Genomic DNA, 21,428 nt, shown 5'->3' with positions numbered 1-21,428 from the left:
ATATTCAAATCCGTTTGAAATTTCTCAGCATAGCTTTTGGAAGAGACCTCAGAATACAATTTGGTGTCATCAGTAAACTTCTTAGCTGTACACAAAATATCTCCGTCAATGTCATTGATATAGGCAACAAACAACAAGGGACCCAAAACAGACCCTTGTGGAACCCCACTAGTGACGTCCTGTCAAGAAGAAGCACAGCCTTTAAATTACCACCCTCTGTTTCTTATTACCAAGCCAATTCTCGGTCCAAGACAGTAAATTCCCATTGTTTGGGGAATAAGCGGTGAAGGCCGTATTCAACTGTGTTCTGGAAAGCAACTTTCAGTGACGGATTCATTGCGTGGAGTAGTTTATTCCCATTCAAAGTTGGTTATGTACGTGATAATGTAGGCTAAGATATAGAGCGTTACAGGAACATTGTTGGGTTATTTCTTGTCATGAAAATGCCAGATGAAAAGTAAGGTTAGTCTGACAAATTGCAATTACTGAGTTTTTCTAACCGGAAATATGCTGACAACATGGCGAGTGATGGAATTTTCTTTGAATGTGTCTATTATAGTATAATAATGTTAGGTATTAATCCACAGTGACTTATACGACACTGATGTGGGTACAGCTATGATAGTGTTTATTGTCTCATAACCATGTTCCACTTTCCACCAGGTTGTTACCAACTTACCAACGCAACAGTTTATCTCCTATACTGCGATGTAATTTATGTGTTTCAGGGCTCCGTAACAATGCCTGGAATATTTCTTTTCACCAATGCCTCTGTTATTCGTACGATGTCACGAAATTTTGTTTATGTGATCGTATTAAGACAAATGACGACGATAACGTCATTACTGTTGATAAATATTTCATCTCCCTCCTATACAAAATAAACAATCATTGGTCATTCTGACATGTGAGTTAACAACCAGTCTCTGTTAAGGCGTATATTTTGATGGCGAGATAACGTAGTTAGAAGTCTCAACAGGTTGCTATAATGTAATGAACTGGCTATTGTGAGCTGACCTTAATTAATATCAATGATATTTTCTTCAGTAAATGAGTAATATGTGACAAACATTACAGAAGTATGTTATTAGCAATTTTTTGGAGTCTCTTTTATTCATTTTTTGGTTGAAATTTTGACGAATGCACATTGTTGCAAATTGCACACTCTTACGCAAATCCAAATAAGAGGAATGAGTAGCTTTCTTTCTTCGCGTATGTCATATCCTCAAAATAACAGCATGCATAAATATCAGTATTTACTTTCTGAACATCCTACCTACGGAGCTTGCAGCAGCCATCATAACAGAGTTCCTTCTCTACAAAAATATGATCAATTTTGGATGACGTCAGAACATTAAAGTTCTCCTTAGTCTTGTCAAATATTTTGCTTGTTGCGTGAGATGTATCGCGTTAAACTTAGATCTCTCCATTCTGTTGTCAGTCTTGTTCTGGTTCACTTCATTCTAAAAGTCTCATTATTTCACCAAAAAAATGAAGTTGACATATCTGTGTTTTAACATCTTTGGTGCTTTTCTACAAGAGTTGGTTTTCTCTGAGACATCTGGACAGATGGTAAGTTTACATACATTTCACGGTTTTTATCATTGTCGTCAAGGCTTGGTCAATGTAAAATTCTGCTTCAATTATTGCTCGATAATTCTTTGCTTTCTCCTGACATTATCTTTGACTTATTTTCAGCTGATTCATATAATTCTGCAGATTTTTTTTCTTTCTGCAATCATGCTGGATATTGACTGTAACGTCAGTAAATGTCGTATTAAGAACATTATAGGCACCCACTTAAGCTTTGGTAAAACCGTAAACAACAAAGCCAAGATAGATGTCTTTTTTTTGATTCAACCTGGTATCCTTTCCAACACTAGCAAAACAACCTTAACATTTGCGCTCGAATCAAAGCATTATTGAAATTCCCCGTTTTACTATTGTGTGAATCTAGTCCATTCACATCATTATAAAATGCTTCATCATATTTTCTTCAAAGTGCATTAAATTATGACTGATTTTTTGTTGTTGAAAATTACTAAGTTAATAACAATTGTTTTGAAAAAGGGAAATGAAGTCAAGAAGATCAGTGCAAATCAATTTGATAAAACGACAAATAGTTTGTTTGAAGCGATTAGACCCTTTTCTTTTCGTAATACTGTATCTAACGATTTCTGAGTCACTAGTAATTTGATAAGATTTATTACAGTGTTATTCCTCTTGTCATTTTAAATGGAGAGCAAGTTAAATTTGGCATGAAAGTACGTCGTAAAATAACCCCCAAATCACTAAAACGTATCATGAAGCTCGTTCCGTAACCTGTATATTGTTAACAAATTTCGTAATTAAAAGTTCACATCATACAAACATACTCTACGTGATATTCAATCTTAGTTAGAAATTATAAGATGTAAATACTGCCGAAAAGAAATCTAGAGATATTTTGCAAATTCTAATTCGTTGAGAAATATTTTATATTGCTAGTTATATTTAGTATACCTGATTGTACGTTTACCTCCACACTTTGTACGGACTTAGAACTTTCTTGTGTGATTCTAATCACTTTATTTAAATTGAATGTAGTATTGTGATGTTCTTATTTAGAAACAGTCAGTGACATTCTGATTTAGATAATACCCCTTCTTTTGTGTCTTCTTTTTCACTTGTTGATATTTATTAAGATGGAGGAACGATAAATATAAGTTAAACGAAAAATCTCACATTAGGTACATTATATTTATCTTAACCTTCACGTGCAAAGTGACTTCAAAGCTATGTTAACTCTGCATGTCCATATTTAACCGATTCACACAGAGATCACAGTAAGTACTGTAACTCTTAAAGGTTTTTACTACGGTAAAACATGGATCGTGCTAATACACCTGTGTATCGATAGCATGTGCTATTAGGGTTACAAATTCATTAAAAAATTACATTAATTGACACATTTATTGAACTGCACTTGTTGGGATTACACATATTCCCAGTTCTTACTGTAATCCTATTATAGCACATGTTACCGATTTATAGAACGACCCAGTTTATAATGAGGTACACAACTTTAAGATTTACAGTAGGTACTATGTTCATTCTGTACATCGGGTGTCATATGTTGCCTAATGTCTTATTTCCATTTAACGCTCAGAATTTGGCTTTATACATGTTATCTCTATCCTGATTAGGATTATATTGTTGACGTTGAACTTTTCATTTCAAAGATCACGAAATTTAAAAACTTTCGAAAAACATTTATCTTCTGATCAGTTAAAATAGCTTGCTAAAACGTTCCTAAAACTTTTCTGTTAAAATCATCATCATCATCAACATAAAATATAATTTTAATTTTATTAATTTAATAGCTTAATACGTGGTATTATACTCTTTGTTAATTGATTTATTTAGCCTATATTACTTAATCAGATATGCTTTTTCTTTGAAATATTGCTCAGTTCTGTTGTTTCGTTATTTTCATCAAATTTATAACATTTTCACCACTTGAAACATTTTTTCAAAGAGTGACTTGCATCTATGGTTGATGCAAAACAGTATGATAAAACCAACGTCCTGCATGATATATCCCTTTTACATAATAATGTTATAGCGAAATTACTATTCAGTTTCTAATTGTGCTAGTAAAGTCCTCGGAAAAGTTTTCTTGATCTCATTTTAGGCTTTGCAGAATTAAGTTGCGTCAATTGGTCAACTTGGTGATATTGCATTAATCCGTTAGCATGTTCTTTCAATTCTTTCTTAATTCTGGTTTGATCAAAGGTTTAATTAAACAAAAGTAATTTTCTTTTGACCGTTTTTAGTAAGAGTAAGAATAACTTCGTATCAGCTCGTGTGATAGTGAAAAGTTGATTTTTGTTTGTTTGGTGTGAACTTGATTTGAAAGCCGCAACAGTCCTTCGACCATTTCTTTAAATTCAATTATGGTTTTAAAAAACATCGGTTTCTAGCAATATATATGGAACTGACACTTATGTGCATAAATTGTTAGTAAGACGTTCGACATGTCAACGTATTTATTATTTAATTATCATATATTAGTATATGTTGTTTTACTTCTCATTTAATGGTAAGAAAACCATACAGCTTCTCTGTGTTGGTCACCCACAGTGTTGTTTCTAATAATTTAATTGTTATGCAGTTGTGCAAAACAATAGAGCTATATCTCATATGATATAGTTCGTTTTGTTCTGTATACTCGCCGAAAATTGATGTTCTTAATAATTCTGCTATTGCTATGTACCTTATAATTTGTCATAACTATTAAGAAATAGTAATGATTGCAGCAGAGATTCAATATATTTACGACTACATGAGTTGTACTGTAAATTCACGTATAGTGGACAATGTTGGTTTACAATGTACATAACATGCAATCATTACAACAGCTTAAAAATGTCCAATTCTTCGCCTGTCTTCAAACAAATATGTGTACTTCTTCCATTTTCCTTTACAGAATGATTTGAACTTCGCTGAAAGCAACATTAAAAGCAGACAAAGAAGAAACTCTGAAAGTAGGTTTTAATGGGGGTAGGTGGAAGGGGGGGGGGTTGGAGGTTGTGGTGTTGTTTTTTCTTATGATTGTATATCTTTTATTTTCAATTTTTTTAGCCTTAACTCTATCATAAAGTAATTAAGCTAGTTAAAATGGTGCCTCACTTTTCTTAGAGATGTTTAATATTTACGTAGCATGGTTTATTGATGCTTGCTAGTAGTGTATAGTTTTTCCCAATTATACGTTCTTACTTAGAGGTGTCAAATCGCTTTAATATGACAACAAATTATAACACACACAAATTGAAATAGGCCCATCTATCCGAGTATAGTGTGATGTAAGATTCTTGCTACAAGAATATTTTGCATCAGAAAATAACCATTGCCATGTGCACGCCATCCTGGATCATTTCTTAACATATAATAAGAGAATCTAAGTAAAGACAAAAAACAAAAATTAAACTTTCATACTAAATTATCCATAATTTGACAGTTTCTAGTCATAATTACATATTTCTAAGGAACTAGCAAGATTCTTAAGTAGCTGCATCTTCTTGTATATTACAAGAAAGAGTCCAAACGTGTGTAGATTCTAACTGATATATTAAGTAACCAGAGTAAAGTGATATAAGGACAGAGTTTTATTTTAGCTAAAGTCGTGGAATAGAACTGTTACCTGATACGTAAAGACATCAACTATTTCGATGTTATTTTAACTACTTATAAAAATACTCATTCATATGCAAAGTGATGTACACTAGTTTTTAGCTGATAAAGTCAGACAAAGGTTTTTGTTCCCCAATACTGTCTTACAGGTTCCTCTTACTTCTACTACCAAGAGCCTCAGTATCCGAGAGATTGCAAGGAAGTCTACGAGCAATGTGATGATCAAACTGAATCTGGTATTTTTATGATTCAGCCCGACGGTGCTCCTGAACCTTTCAACGTCCACTGTAATAATTCAATAGATGGAGGTGGATGGACGGTGAGTTGGCTAAATTTGTGTTATTCTTGTTTCGTGATTACGGTGTGAGCGAGGCGGGTGGGGGGGGGGGGGCGATTGTACGGAATGTCAAATCCTAAGGATTTGTCTTCGTTAACCAATATTAATTTTGGGCTGAAGAATTGCAACCATCGGCAAACAATGAAATTGTTGTAGAATAATATTTTTCAGTCACTCCCAGAAAATGAACTATGGGCTACGAAAGGTATGTGTACGTATACTGTATACATCTTCGAATGACATTAAATATATATCAGCCTTTATATGAATATTATGGAGTTGAACTCATCGGAATTATAAATACATTTGATCATTGAAATCATACATGTTTTTCCCCCAACAGGTATTTCAACGTAGGATTGATGGTGCTGTAGATTTTTATCGACGTTGGGACGACTACAAAGACGGCTTTGGGTTTTTACAACGAGAATTCTGGCTCGGTAACGACAAGTTATCCTACTTGACTAACCAGGGTGACTACGAGCTACGTATCGACCTGGTCAGCAGGAATGGTAATTCTTACTTTGCCAAGTACGACCTCTTCAGGATCAGCGATGATATCAGTAAATACAGAATGACAGATCTTGGATCATATCTGCCTGAAAGCACAGCAAGTTAGTATATTTGGTATTTGCAAGGAATTAATAAATGGATAGAAACACTTGACGCACGGGACAGACATTTTATAACAAAGATGTTGCTCGAAATAGGTTAAAAAGCTTAAATTGGTAGTTTGAAAGTGAAAATCAATTATATGCTAATAGTCTCATTATACCCAAATTATCTTTTATTCTGTTATAAGGGAAATGTAATTCTTTTCCATTTTTTTTTATTAATGCAAACATAAAGTAAATGAAATGCGATCATAAATTCGTTTGGATATTGTAAACAACAATGGTTTTAACCTCAGGTGAAACCTAACGTAAAAAATATAAATGAGCTCCTTACTCTTTACTCCTATTCGATGTTATTGTACGGGGGTACCTCACTACCATATTAAGGGCTAAATTTAAGAGTACATCCGAGGAAAATCCATTTGCACGAACATAAGTCAGCGTTTTCCTTTGCCTATATTCTTCACAAAAACAAAATCCCCATGGATGTTGGCAAAGAGCAAGCAGAGGGGATTACAATACACAGATTGTGACCTCATCCTGTACGCTTGGAACTGTACCAATGCTAGCCAGGGTTGTGCGTGCTCTTTGAGTTTTGTCGATAATGTAGGAGAGATAATAACGTACAAATTACGCAGTCGGTGACAAAAAAACAAAACAAAAAACACACGTTAAAGCCCCTCGATATATACTTTACATTAAAATATTGCTTTATGAAAGTCAACACACTTTGCACTGTTATTTATACATATACATTTGATTAGAAGAGGAAAATAAACAAGATATGCGAATTTTTAACAAGAAGTAAGACGTGTTATCTTCTCTTCTAGAGAAATAAGAATATAATTAAATACAATCAACGCCAAAAATTAACAACTAGAACAACGGAAAACACATAAAATAAGTGGCTTCGAGTCACCAGTTTTTACAAATCGGAAATTACTCATTTCCCTCGTCTTTTCCGATAAAGAATATGTATAAGAAAAGCGGTGACTTATCTGTTACTACTACAATTGAGAAACGATGAAAGTAGCCAAATATTTAAAACGTGTACAGATGAAACAATGGAATTATTTAAATAAAAAAAAGTAAAATGTTCCGGACTACAATAAACGAATTACCTGTACTTGGATTAAAAACAAAGTCTTTGCAACAACGTGTTTCCAATATTGTGTAAATATTGCATCATTATTTCCCTTTTGAGAATGACTCATATCGATTTTCTTAATCCACCTTGATGAAGTTTGTGGAATGCTTCATCGCAAAATCTGGTATGTTTTGATACAAGAAAATGTTTCGTAAGTTTCTCATTTACTAATATGACGATTTCGCTAACTACAATGTATTATCTTCTTTCTTCATTCTAGATGCTGACCGCATGGCTTATCATCGAAACATGTCCTTCTCTACCTGGGACAGGGATAATGACAAGCATAGTAGTTATAACTGTGCATCTTATGATCATGGTGGCTGGTGGTTCAATGCTTGTTATTACTCTAACCTCAACGGTCTCTACTTCGACAGCCATGACTCTCACAAGACCATTTATTGGTATAGTCTTCCTGGTGGGAATTATAACATCAAATATACAGAAATGAAACTACGCCCCGTTTCCGCGAGATAGTTAGAAAAGGAGAGGTTTACATGTAAACAAGTTGAAACCTCTCTAAATGTGTTTTGTGGATATCCATTAACAAATTTCTAAACTTATGGTTCCACAAAAAAACTATGCGACACAGATTGGATGATACTGAAAAATCTCAAGTCAACGTTGTAAACTTCAAATTATTCATATTTAATAAGCTCTAACTCTGTCAAAAGATTTGAAACCTATCGAAAATAAATATGAAAAAATAACCTTTTTTATTGTATACTTGTCTTCATTGTTTTTGAAAGTTAATGATTTTTCCAACAAAACTAAAATAATGTGTAACGATCTTTATCTATGTTTTATGTACTTTGATTCACATCAGCAAAACTGAAAATTGTTGAAACTGTTTGCACTATTTCATCATATATCCCATTTCAAAGTGTAGAGTAACTTTGTATTAATTAAGACTTGAAAGACCTAAGACAATGCAGCGAGTTGTTAAGGCCTGGTAAATACAGTTAATAGTTCTTTCAATATCTTAAACATATATAACTTATTCATGCTTCAAATCAACATGATCATCATCTTACGTATAAAAGAAATAAAAGCAATATGTATTAACATTCTTACAATTACAAATTTCTGTGGGCTAGAGATATTTTTAAATGAGTATCTTACAATACTCTCATTTTGTCTTCCTGTTAGTGACCCCAAATACATAAACAACGCTTTATGCCTTCGATGGTTAAATATCAACAGCCATAAGTTCAAGTGAGTAAGGGTGGCCTAATCAGTGTTTGATGTATGGAAGCATACTGAATGGAAGGCGTCACAAACGTGTTTGTACTGTTCAAATGTGTGTGGTTTGGGGCCATTTTCTATGAGCATGAGGTACAGTGTAGAACTACATTATATATATATATATATATATATATATATATATATATACAGACTATAATTAACGTCATGATCACATGACATCATCCGATAGAAGGTAACATAACTTTGTGGTCTGACACACAGGAGTTCTACAGTTCTACACTATACCTCATGCTCATATATATATATATATATATATATATATATATATATATATAAATATATATATATATATATATATAAATATATATATATATATATATATTTATATATATATATAAATATATATATATATATATATATACATATATATATATATATGTATATATATATATATATATATATATATATATATATATATATAGTTATAGTTTAGAATTTAATATGTATTATGTATGTGAATATATATATATATATATATATATATATATATATATATATATATATATATACATATATATATGTAGTCACGGTTCATATTCGTCTGAATAATACATTGCCGCGTTTAAATATCATTTCTGATCGGATGGAATTTCCTTTCAATCTTTTCCTTTTAATACGTCATGGGAGAAAGTTGATCAGAAAGTTATTGGCAGCTGCGTACTAGAATAATACACACAGACTTTAATTAACGTCATGATCACATGACATCATCCGATAGAAGGTAACATAACTTTAAGTAAACAAAGATAAAAGCGTTTGTGGTCTGACACACAGGCGTTCGCAACGATATGGTAAACTTCGTATTACCATTTGGATATCTAACCTTGTGACCTCTTCAAATCTCCTCAGAATGTTGATATCATTACATTTAATTTACCGCGTTTACACATCCCATAAATATCACTATACCGTTCTGCAAACTTTGTAGCTCTGAAATTGTAAAAGGTACCTCAACTGCGTCTACCAATTGAAAAATAGTTAAAGGGTTTCGTTATTGGAAATTTATTCGAGAAAACTTGACCATCTACTACTTATGAACAAAAGTCTTGTAATCAAACAACTAACGATTTATAAACAATGTTTTTAACCATCGTCGTCAGTTTGACTTGATGGGACACCGTTTTCCATGTCGTGATACACACACAGACGTCATTGTATGAACCATTCAGGAAAACCCCAACTATAAATTTGAATTTTGAAGCAGTTGTAACCGCCTATAATAAGGCACACCCTTTAAGGATCTAATCATCCTAGTATCCCTCCTCTGGACCTTTTCAAGTACTTCCTTATCCTTACCAAAATGTGGGTTCCAAGCCTAAACAGCATACTCCAGATGAGGCCCAACCAACTGTTTATAAAGCCTAACTACTATGTCCTCTTTCAGAAAACTGAAGTTCCTCTTGATCATACCTAAAACCCTATTACCTCTTTAAGCAGCTTCAAGACAAAGGTTATAATGCAGAGATGAGTCAATGTAGATAACTAGGTCTCTTTAAACAAAGACCTCCTGTAACTCCACACCATTTAAGATTGTAGGTATACTTTTGGTTACTACTACCAATAAGCATCACCTTGCATTTATCGTTATTAAAAGCATTTGCCATCCCTGAGACCAGTAAAAACCATATTCAAATCCGTTTGAAATTTCTCAGCATAGCTTTTGGAAGAGACCTCAGAATACAATTTGGTGTCATCAGTAAACTTCTTAGCTGTACACAAAATATCTCCGTCAATGTCATTGATACAGGCAACAAACAACAAGGGACCCAAAACAGACCCTTGTGGAACCCCACTAGTGACGTCCTGTCAAGAAGAAGCACAGCCTTTAAATTACCACCCTCTGTTTCTTATTACCAAGCCAATTCTCGATCCAAGACAGTAAATTCCCATTGTTTGGGGAATAAGCGGTGAAGGCCGTATTCAACTGTGTTCTGGAAAGCAACTTTCAGTGACGGATTCATTGCGTGGAGTAGTTTATTCCCATTCAAAGTTGGTTATGTACGTGATAATGTAGGCTAAGATATAGAGCGTTACAGGAACATTGTTGGGTTATTTCTTGTCATGAAAATGCCAGATGAGAAGTAAGGTTAGTCTGACAAATTGCAATTACTGAGTTTTTCTAACCGGAAATATGCTGACAATATGGCGAGTGATGGAATTTTCTTTGAATGTGTCTATTGTAGTATTATAATGTTAGGTATTAATCCACAGTGACTTATACGACACTGATTTGGGTACAGCTATGATAATGTATGTTGTCTCATAACCATGTTCCACTTTCCACCAGGTTGTAACCAACTTCATTCCGCTACGCAACAGATTATCTCCTATACTGCGATGTAATTTATGTGTTTCAGGGCGCCGTAACAATGCCTGGAATATTTCTTTTCACCAATGCCTCTGTTATTCGTACGATGTCACGAAATTTTGTTTATGTGATCGTATTAAGACAAATGACGACGATAAAGTCATTACTGTTGATAAACATTTCATCTCCCTCCTATACAAACAAATTCATTGGTCATTCTGGCATGTGAGTTAACAACCAGTCTCTGTTAAGGCGTATATTTTAATGGCGAGATAACGGTTGCTATAATGTAATGAACTAGCTATTGTGAGCTGACCTTAATTAATATCAATGATTTTTTCTTCAGTAAATGAGTAAATTGTGACAAACAATACATAATTATGTAATTAGCAATTTTCTGGAGTCTCTTTTATTCATTTTGTGGTTGAAATTTTGACAAATGCACATTGTTGCAAATTGCACACTCTTACGCAAATCCAAATAAGAGGAATGAGTAGCTTTCTTTCTTCGCGTATGTCATATCCTCAAAATAACAGCATGTATAAATATAAGTATTTACTTTCTGAACATCCTACCTACGGAGCTTGCAGCAGCCATCATAACAGAGTTCCTTCTCTACAAAAATAGGAACAATTTTGGATGATGTCAGAACATTAAAGTTCTCCTTAGTCTTGTCAAATATTTTGCTTGTTGCGTGAGATATATCGCGTTAAACTGAGATCTCTCCATTCTGTTGTCAGTCTCGTTCTGGTTCACTTCATTCTAAAAGTCTCATTATTTCACCAAAAAAAAAAAAAAAAAAAAAATGAAGTTGACATATCTGTGTTTGATCATCTTCGGTGCTTTTCTGCAAGAGTTGGTTTTCTCTGAGACATCTGGACAGATGGTAAGTTTACATACATTTCACGGTTTTTATCATTGTCGTCAAGGCTTGGTAAATGTGAAATTCTGCTTCAATTATTGCGCGATAATTCTTTGCTTTCTCCTGACATTATCTTTGACTTATTTTCAGCTGATTCATATAATTCTGCAGATTTTTAACATTTGCGCTCGAATCAAAGCATTATTGAAATTCCCCGTTTAACGATTTTGCTAAATCTAGTCCATTCACATCATTATAAATGCTTCATCATATTTTCATCAAAGTGAATTAAATTATGACTGATTTTTTGTTGTTGAAAATAACTAAGTTGATAACAATTGTTTTGAAAAAAGGAAATAAAGTCAAGAAGATCAGTGCAAATCAATTTGTTAAAACGACAAATAGTTCGTTTGAAGCGATTAGACCCTTTTGTTTTCGTAATACTGTATCTAACGATTTCTGAGTCACTAGTAATTTGATAAGATTTATTACAGTGTTATTCCTCTTGTCATTTTAAATTGAGAGAAAGTTAAATTTGGCATGAAAGTACGTCGTAAAATAACCCCCAAATCACTAAACGTATCATGAAGCTCGTTCCGTAACCTGCATATTGTTAACAAAATTCGTAATTAAAATTTCACATCATACAAACAATCTCTTCGTGATATTCACTCTTAGTTAAAAATTATAAGATATAAATACTGCACAACAGAAATCTAGAGATATTTTGCAAATTCTCATTTGTTGAGAAATATTTTATATTGCTAGTTATATTTAGTATACCTGATTGTACGTTTATTTCCACACTTTGTACGGACTTAGAACTTTCTTGTGTGATTCTAATCACTTTATTTAAATTGAATGTAGTATTTTGTTTTTCTTATTTAGAAACAGTCAGTGAAATTCTAATATTGATAATACCCCTTCTTTTGTTTCTTCTTTTTCACTTGTTGATATTTACTAAGATGGAGGAACGATAAATATAAGTTAAAAGAAAAAAAATCTCAGATTAGGTACATTATATTTATCCTAACCTTCGCGTGCAAAGTGACTTCAAAGCTATCTTAACTCTGCATGTCCATATTTAACCGATTCACACAGAGATCACAGTGGGTACTGTAACTCTTGAAGGTTTTTACTGCGGTAAAACACTGATCGTGCTAATAAACCTGTGTATCGGTAGCATGTGCTATTAGAGTTACAAATTCATTAAAAAAATGACATTAATGGAAAAATTTATTGAACTGCACTTGTTGGGATTACACATATTCCCAGTTCTTACTGTAATCCTATTATAGCACATGCTACCGATTTATAGAACGACCCAGTTTATAATGAGGTACACAACTTTAAGATTTACAGTAGGTACTATGTTCACTCTGTGCATCGGGTGTCATGTGTTGCCTAATGTCTTATTATCCATTTAACGCTCATAATTTGGCTTTATACATGTTAGCTCTGTCCTGATTAGGATTTTTACTGTTGACGTTGGAATTTTTCATATCACTGATCACGAAAAAACTTTCGAAAAACATTGATCTTCTGATCAGTTAAAATAGCTTGCTTAAACGTTCCTAAAACTACTCTGTTAAGATCATCATCAACATAAAGTCAAAATTTAATTTCAATTTTAGTAATTTTATAGATATAAATGTATTATTATACCTTTTGTTAATTGATATATTTATATAACTCAATCAGATATGCTTTTTCTTTGAAATATTGCTCAGTTCTGTTGCTTCGTTATTTTCGAAACTTTCATCAAATTCAGAACACATTTACCACTTAAAACATTTTCTCAAAGAGTGACTTGCATCTATAGTAGATGCATAACAGTGTGATAAAACCAACGTCCTGCATGATATATCCCTTTTACATAATTATGTTATAGCGAAATTACCATTCAGTTTCTAATTGTGCTAGTAAAATCCTCGGAAAAGTTTTCTTGATCTCATTTTAGGCTTTGCAGAATTAAGTTGCGTCAATTGGTCAACTTGGTGATATTGCATTAATCCGTTAGCATGTTCTTTCAATTCTTTCTTAATTCTGGTTGGATCAAACTTCAAAGGGTTAATTAAACAAAAGTAATTGTCTTTTGACCGTTTTTAGTAAGAGTAAGAATAACTCCTTATCAGCTCGTGTGATAGTGAAAGTTGATTTTTGTTTGTTTGGTGTGAACTTGATTTGAAAGCCGCAACAGTCCTTCGACCACTTCTTTAAATTCAATTATGGTTTTAAAAACATCGGTTTCTAGCAATATATATGGAACTGACACTTATGTGCATACATTGTTAGTAAGACGTTCGACATGTCAACGTATTTATTATTTAATTATCATATATTAGTATATGTTGTTTTACTTCTCATTTAATGGTAAGAAAACCATACAGCTTCTCTGTGTTCGTCACCCACAGTTTTGTTTCTTTTAATTTAATTGTTATGCAGTTGTGCAAAACAATAGAGCTATATCTCATATGATATAGCTCGTTTTGTTCTGTAAAATTGATGTTCTTAATAATTCTGCTATTGCTATATACCTTATAATTTGTCATAACTATTAAGAAATAGTAATGATTGCAGCAGAGATTCAGTATATTTACGACTACATGAGTTGTACTGTAAGATCACGTATAGTGGACAAAGTTGGTTTAGAATGTACATAACATGTAATCATTACAACAGCTTAAACTTTAAAAAAAAATGTCCAATTCTTCGCCTGTCTTCAAACAAATATGTGTACTTCTTCCATTTTCGTTTACAGAATGATTTGAACATCGCTGAAAGCAACATTAAAAGCAGACAAAGAAGAAACTCTGAAAGTAAGCTTTATGTGGGGGGGGGGGGGGGAGGCGGTGGAGGTTGTGGTGGTCTTTGGTTTTTCTATATATCTTGTATTTTCAATTCTTCTAGCCTTAACTATATGATAAGGTAATTAAGCTAGTTAAAATGGTGCCTCACTTTTCTTAGAGATTTACGTAGCATGTTTTATTGATGCTTGATAATAATTTTATATTTCTCCCGATTATACGTTCTTACTTAGAGTTATCAAATCGCTTTAATAGGACAACAAATTAAAACACACACAAAAAGAGAAGGAAATAGGCCCATCTATCCGAGTATAGTGTGATATAAGATTCTTGCTACAAGAATATTTTGCATCAGAAAATAACCATTGCCATGTGCACGCCATCCTGGATCATTTCGTAACATATAATTGGAGAATCTAAATACCGTCAACAAATACAAATTCAACTTTCATACTATATTATCCATAATTTGACAGTTTTCTAGTCATCAATTACATATTTCTAAGGAACTAGCAAGGTTCTTAAGGAGCTGCATCTTCTTGTATATTACAAGAAACAGTCCAAACGTGTGTAGATTCTAACTGATATAGTATGTAACCAGAGTAAAGTGATATAAAGACAGAGTTTCATTTTAGCTAAAGTCGTGGAATAGAACTGTTACCTGATACGTAAAGACATCAACTATTTCGATGTTATTTTAACTATTTGGAACAAACTCGGAAATTACTGCAACTGAAAATACTCATTCATATGCAAAGTGATGTTCACTAGTTTTTAGCTGATAAAGTCAGACAAAGGTTTTTGTTCCCCAATACTGTCTTACAGGTTCCTCTTACTTCTACTACCAAGAGCCTCAGTATCCGAGAGATTGCAAGGAAGTCTACGAACAATGTGATGATCAAACTGAATCTGGTATTTTTATGATTCAGCCCGACGGTGCTCCTGAACCTTTCAACGTCCACTGTAATAATTCAATAGATGGAGGTGGATGGACGGTGAGTTGGCTAAATTTGTGTTATTCTTGTTTCGTGATTACGGTGTGAGCGAGGCGGGTGGGGGGGGGGGGGCGATTGTACTTAATGTCAAATCCTAAGGATTTGTCTTCGTTAACCAATATTAATTTTGGGCTGAAGAATTGCAACCATCGGCAAACAATGAAATTGTTGTTGAAGAATATTTTTCAGTCACTCCCAGAAAATGAACTATGGGCTACGAAAGGTATGTGTATGTGTACGTATACTGTATACATCTTCGAAGGACATTAAATATATATCAGCCTTTATATGAATATTATGGAGTTGAACTCATCGGAATTATAAATACATTTGATCATTGAAATCATACATGTTTTTCCCCCAACAGGTATTTCAACGTAGGATTGATGGTGCTGTAGATTTTTATCGACGTTGGGACGACTACAAAGACGGCTTTGGGTTTTTACAACGAGAATTCTGGCTCGGTAACGACAAGTTATCCTACTTGACTAACCAGGGTGACTACGAGCTACGTATCGACCTGGTCAGCAGGAATGGTAATTCTTACTTTGCCAAGTACGACCTCTTCAGGATCAGCGATGATATCAGTAAATACAGAATGACAGATCTTGGATCATATCTGCCTGAAAGCACAGCAAGTTAGTATATTTGGTATTTGCAAGGAATTAATAAATGGATAGAAACACTTGACGCATGGGACAGACATTTTATAACAAAGATGTTGCTCGAAATAGGTTAAAAAGCTTAAATTGGTAGTTTGAAAGTGAAAATCAATTATATGCCAATAGTCTCATTATACCCAAAGTATCTTTTATTCTGTTATAAGGGAAATGTAATTCTTTTCCATTTTTTTTATTAATGCAAACATAAAGTAAATGAAATGCGATCATAAATTCGTTTGGATAATGTAAACAACAATGTTTTTAACCTCAGGTGAAACCTAACGTAAAAAAATATAAATGAGCTCCTTACTTTTTACTCCTATTCGATGTTATTGTTACGGGGTACCTTACTACCATATTAAGGACTAAATTTAGGAGTACATCCGAAGGAAAATCCATTTGCACGAACATAAGTAAGGGTTTTCCATTGCCTATATTCTTCACAAAAACAAAATCCCCATGGATGTTGGCAAAGGCAAGCAGAGGGGATTGCAATACACAGATTGTGACCTCATCCTGTAAGCTTACAACTGTACCAATGCTAGCAAGGGTTGTTTGTGCTCTTTGAGTTTTGTCGATAATGTAGGAGAGATAATAACGTACGAATTACTCTATCGGTGACAAAAACCAACAACAAACAAACACGTTAAAGCCCCATTAATGTACTTTACATTAAAATATTGCTTTATGAAAGTCAACACACTTTGCCCTGTTATTAATACATATACATTTGATTAGAAGAGGAAAATAAACAAGATATGCGAATTTTTAACAAGAAGTAAGACGTGTTATCTTCGCTTCTAGAGAAATAAGAATATCATTAAATACAATCAACGCCAAAAATTAACAACAAGAACAACGGAAAACACATAAAATAAGTGGCTTCGAGTCACCAGTTTTTACAAATCGGAAATTACTCATTTCCCTCGTCTTTTCCGATAAAGATTATGTATAAGAAAAGCGGTGACTTATCTGTTACTACTACAATTGAGAAACGATGAAAGTAGCCAAATATTTAAAACGTGTACAGATGAAACAATGGAATTATTTAAATAAAAAAAGTAAAATGTTCCGGACTACAATAAACGAATTACCTGTACTTGGATTAAAAACAAAGTCTTTGCAACAACGTGTTTCCAATATTGTGTAAATATTGCATCATTATTTCCCTTTTGAGAATGACTCATATCGATTTTCTTAATCCACCTTGATGAAGTTTGTGGAATGCTTCATCGTAAAATCTGGTATGTTTTGATACAAGAAAATGTTTCGTAAGTTTCTCATTTACTAATATGACGATTTCGCTAACTACAATGTATTATCTTCTTTCTTCATTCTAGATGCTGACCGCATGGCTTATCATCGAAACATGTCCTTCTCTACCTGGGACAGGGATAATGACAAGCATAGTAGTTATAACTGTGCATCTTATGATCATGGTGGCTGGTGGTTCAATGCTTGTTATTACTCTAACCTCAACGGTCTCTACTTCGACAGCCATGACTCTCACAAAACCATTTATTGGTATAGTCTTCCTGGTGGGAATTACAACATCAAATATACAGAAATGAAACTACGCCCCGTTTCCGCGAGATAGTTAGAAAGGAGAGGTATACATGTAAACAAGTAGAAACCTCTCTAAATGTGTTTTGCGGATATCCATTAACAAATTTCTAAACTTACTGTTCCACAAAAAAACTATGCGACACAGATTGGATGATACTGAAAAATCTCAAGTCAACGTTGTAAACTTCAAATTATTCATATTTAATAAGCTCTAACTCTGTCAAAAGATTTGAAACCTATCGAAAATAAATATGAAAAAATAACCTTTTTTATTGTATACTTGTCTTCATTGTTTTTGAAAGTTAATGATTTTTTCAACAAAACTAAAATAATGTGTAACGATCTTTATCTATGTTTTATGTACTTTGATTCACATCAGCAAAACTGAAAATTGTTGAAACTGTTTGCACTATTTCATTATATATCCTATTTTCATCAAAGTGTAGAGTAACTTTGTATTAATTAAGACTTGAAAGACCTAAGACAATGCAGCGAGTTGTTAAGGCCTGGTAAATACAGTTAATAGTTCTTTCAATATCTTAAACATATATAACTTATACATGCTTCAAATCAACATGATCATCGTCTTACGTATAAAAGAAGTAAAAGCAATATGTATTAACATTCTTACAATTACAAATTTCTTTGGGCTAGAGATTTTTTTAAATGAGTATCTTACAATACTCTCATTTTGTCTTCCTGTTAGTGACCCCAAATACATAAACAACGCTTTATGCCTTCGATGGTTAAATATCAACAGCCATAAGTTCAAGTGGGTAAGGGTGGCCTAATCAGTGTTTGATGTATGGAAGCATACTGAATCGAAGGCGTCACAAACGTGTTTGTACTGTTCAAATGTGAGTGGTTTGGGGCCATTTTCTATGAGCATGAGGTACAGTGTAGAACTACATTATATATATATATATATATATATATATATATATATATATACAGACTATAATTAACGTCATGATCACATGACATCATCCGATAGAAGGTAACATAACTTTGTGGTCTGACACACAGGAGTTCTACAGTTCTACACTATACCTCATGCTCATATATATATATATATATATATGTATATATATATATATATATATATATATATATATATATATATATAAATATATATATATATATATATACATTTATATATATATAAATATATATATATATATACATATATATATATATATATATATATATAGTTTAGAATTTAATATGTATTATGTATGTGAATATATATATATATATATATATATATATATATATAAATATATATATATATATATATATATATATATATATATATATATATACATATATATATATATATATATATATATATAGTTTAGAATTTAATATGTATTATGTATGTGAATATATATATATATATATATATATATATATATATATATATATATATATATATATATATATATATATATATATATATATATACATATATATATGTAGTCACGGTTCATATTCGTCTGAATAATACATTGCCGCGTTTAAATATCATTTCTGATTGGATGGAATTTCCTTTCAATCTTTTCCTTTTAATACGTCATGGGAGAAAGTTGATCAGAAAGTTATTGGCAGCTGCGTACTAGAATAATATACACAGACTTTAATTAACGTCATGATCACATGACATCATCCGATAGAAGGTAACATAACTTTAAGAAAACAAAGATAAAAGCGTTTGTGGTCTGACACACAGGCGTTCGCAACGATATGGTAAACTTCGTATTACCATTTGGATATCTGACCTTGTGACCTCTTCAAATCTCCTCAGAATGTTGATATCATGACATTTAATTTACCGCGTGTACACATCACATAAATATCACTTTACCGTTCTGCAAACTTTGTAGCTCTGAAATTGTAAAAGGTACCTCAACTGCGTCTACCAATTGAAAAATAGTTAAAGGGTTTCGTTATTGGAAATTTATTCGAGAAAACTTGACCATCTACTACTTATGAACAAAAGTCTTGTAATCAAACAACTAACGATTTATAAACAATGTTTTTAACCATCGTCGTCAGTTTGACTTGATGGGACACCGTTTTCCATGTCGTGAAACACACACAGACGTCATTGTATGAACCATTCAGGAAAACCCCAACTATAAATTTGAATTTTGAAGCAGTTGTAATTGCCTATAATAAGGAACACCCTTTAAGGAACTAATCATCCTAGTATCCCTCCTCTGGACCTTTTCAAGTACTTCCTTATCCTTAGCAAAATGTGGGTTCCAAGCCTAAACAGCATACTCCAGATGAGGCCCAACCAACTGTTTATAAAGCCTAACTACTATGTCCTCTTTCAGAAAACTGAAGTTCCTCTTGATCATACCTAAAACCCTATTACCTCTTTAAGCAGCTTCAAGACAAAGGTTATAATGCAGAGATGAGTCAATGTAGATAACTAGGTCTCTTTAAACAAAGACCTCCTGTAACTCCACACCATTTAAGATTGTAGGTATACTTTTGGTTACTACTACCAATAAGCATCACCTTGCATTTATCGTTATTAAAAGCATTTGCCATCCCTGAGACCAGTAAAAACCATATTCAAATCCGTTTGAAATTTCTCAGCATAGCTTTTGGAAGAGACCTCAGAATACAATTTGGTGTCATCAGTAAACTTCTTAGCTGTACACAAAATATCTCCGTCAATGTCATTGATACAGGCAACAAACAAGAAGGGACCCAAAACAGACCCTTGTGGAACCCCACTAGTGACGTCCTGCCAAGAAGAAGCACAGCCTTTAAATTACCACCCTCTGTTTCTTATTACCAAGCCAATTCTCGATCCAAGACAGTAAATTCCCATTGTTTGGGGAATAAGCGGTGAAGGCCGTATTCAACTGTGTTCTGGAAAGCAACTTTCAGTGACGGATTCATTGCGTAGAGTAGTTTATTCCCATTCAAAGTTGGTAATGTACGTGATAATGTAGGCTAAGATATAGAGCGTTACAGGAACATTGTTGGGTTATTTCTTGTCATGAAAATGCCAGATGAGAAGTAAGGTTAGTCTGACAAATTGCAATTACTGAGTTTTTCTAACCGGAAATATGCTGACAACATGGCGAGTGATGGAATTTTCTTTGAATGTGTCTATTGTAGTATTATAATGTTAGGTATTAATCCACAGTGACTTATACGACACTGATGTGGGTACAGCTATGATAGTGTATGTTGTCTCATAACCATGTTCCACTTTCCACCAAGCTACGCAACAGATTATCTCCTATACTGCGATGTAATTTATGTGTTTCAGGGCGCCCTAACAATGCCTGAAACATATCTTTTCACCAATGCCTCTGTTATTCGTACGATGTCACGACATTTTGTTTATGTGATCGTATTAAGACAAATGACGACGATAAAGTCATTACTGTTGATAAACATTTCATCTCCCTCCTATACAAACAAATTCATTGGTCATTCTGGCATGTGAGTTAACAACCAGTCTCTGTTAAGGCGTATATTTTAATGGCGAGATAACGGTTGCTATAATGTAATGAACTAGCTATTGTGAGCTGACCTTAATTAATATTAATGATTTTTTCTTCAGTAAATGAGTAAATTGTGACAAACAATACATAATTATGTAATTAGCAATTTTCTGGAGTCTCTTTTATTCATTTTTTGGTTGAAATTTTGACAAATGCACATTG

The 21,428-nt window shown here is 32.9% G+C and overlaps 1 protein-coding gene across 3 annotated transcripts; it reads left to right on the top strand.

Annotated features, from left to right (window-relative positions):
* The first annotated feature begins 1,433 nt into the window (after positions 1-1,433).
* Positions 1,434-17,999, top strand: LOC139973295 (fibrinogen-like protein A). 3 transcript variants are annotated; one of them, XM_071979865.1, is made up of 5 exons: positions 1,434-1,572; positions 4,469-4,526; positions 5,322-5,491; positions 5,853-6,123; positions 7,491-7,980. In XM_071979865.1, the coding sequence occupies exons 1-5, from the start codon at positions 1,492-1,494 to the stop codon at positions 7,745-7,747; spliced, it is 837 nt and encodes a 278-aa protein (XP_071835966.1). In that variant the 5' UTR covers positions 1,434-1,491; the 3' UTR covers positions 7,748-7,980. The 3 variants fall into 3 exon arrangements, with proteins under 3 accessions (XP_071835966.1, XP_071835967.1, XP_071835965.1); XM_071979866.1 differs by lacking the exons at positions 4,469-4,526; positions 5,322-5,491; positions 5,853-6,123; positions 7,491-7,980 and adding exons at positions 14,468-14,525; positions 15,339-15,508; positions 15,876-16,146; positions 17,511-17,999 and having other exon boundaries at positions 1,440-1,572; XM_071979864.1 differs by lacking the exons at positions 1,434-1,572; positions 4,469-4,526; positions 5,322-5,491; positions 5,853-6,123; positions 7,491-7,980 and adding exons at positions 11,578-11,730; positions 14,468-14,525; positions 15,339-15,508; positions 15,876-16,146; positions 17,511-17,999.
* Positions 18,000-21,428: the final 3,429 nt, after the last annotated feature.

Source organism: Apostichopus japonicus, chromosome 9 (assembly GCF_037975245.1).
Source record: "Apostichopus japonicus isolate 1M-3 chromosome 9, ASM3797524v1, whole genome shotgun sequence".
Classification (NCBI taxonomy): domain Eukaryota; kingdom Metazoa; phylum Echinodermata; class Holothuroidea; order Aspidochirotida; family Stichopodidae; genus Apostichopus; species Apostichopus japonicus.
The sequence above is the reverse complement of the archived record's forward strand: the minus strand, read 5'-3'. Positions and strand labels throughout refer to the sequence as shown.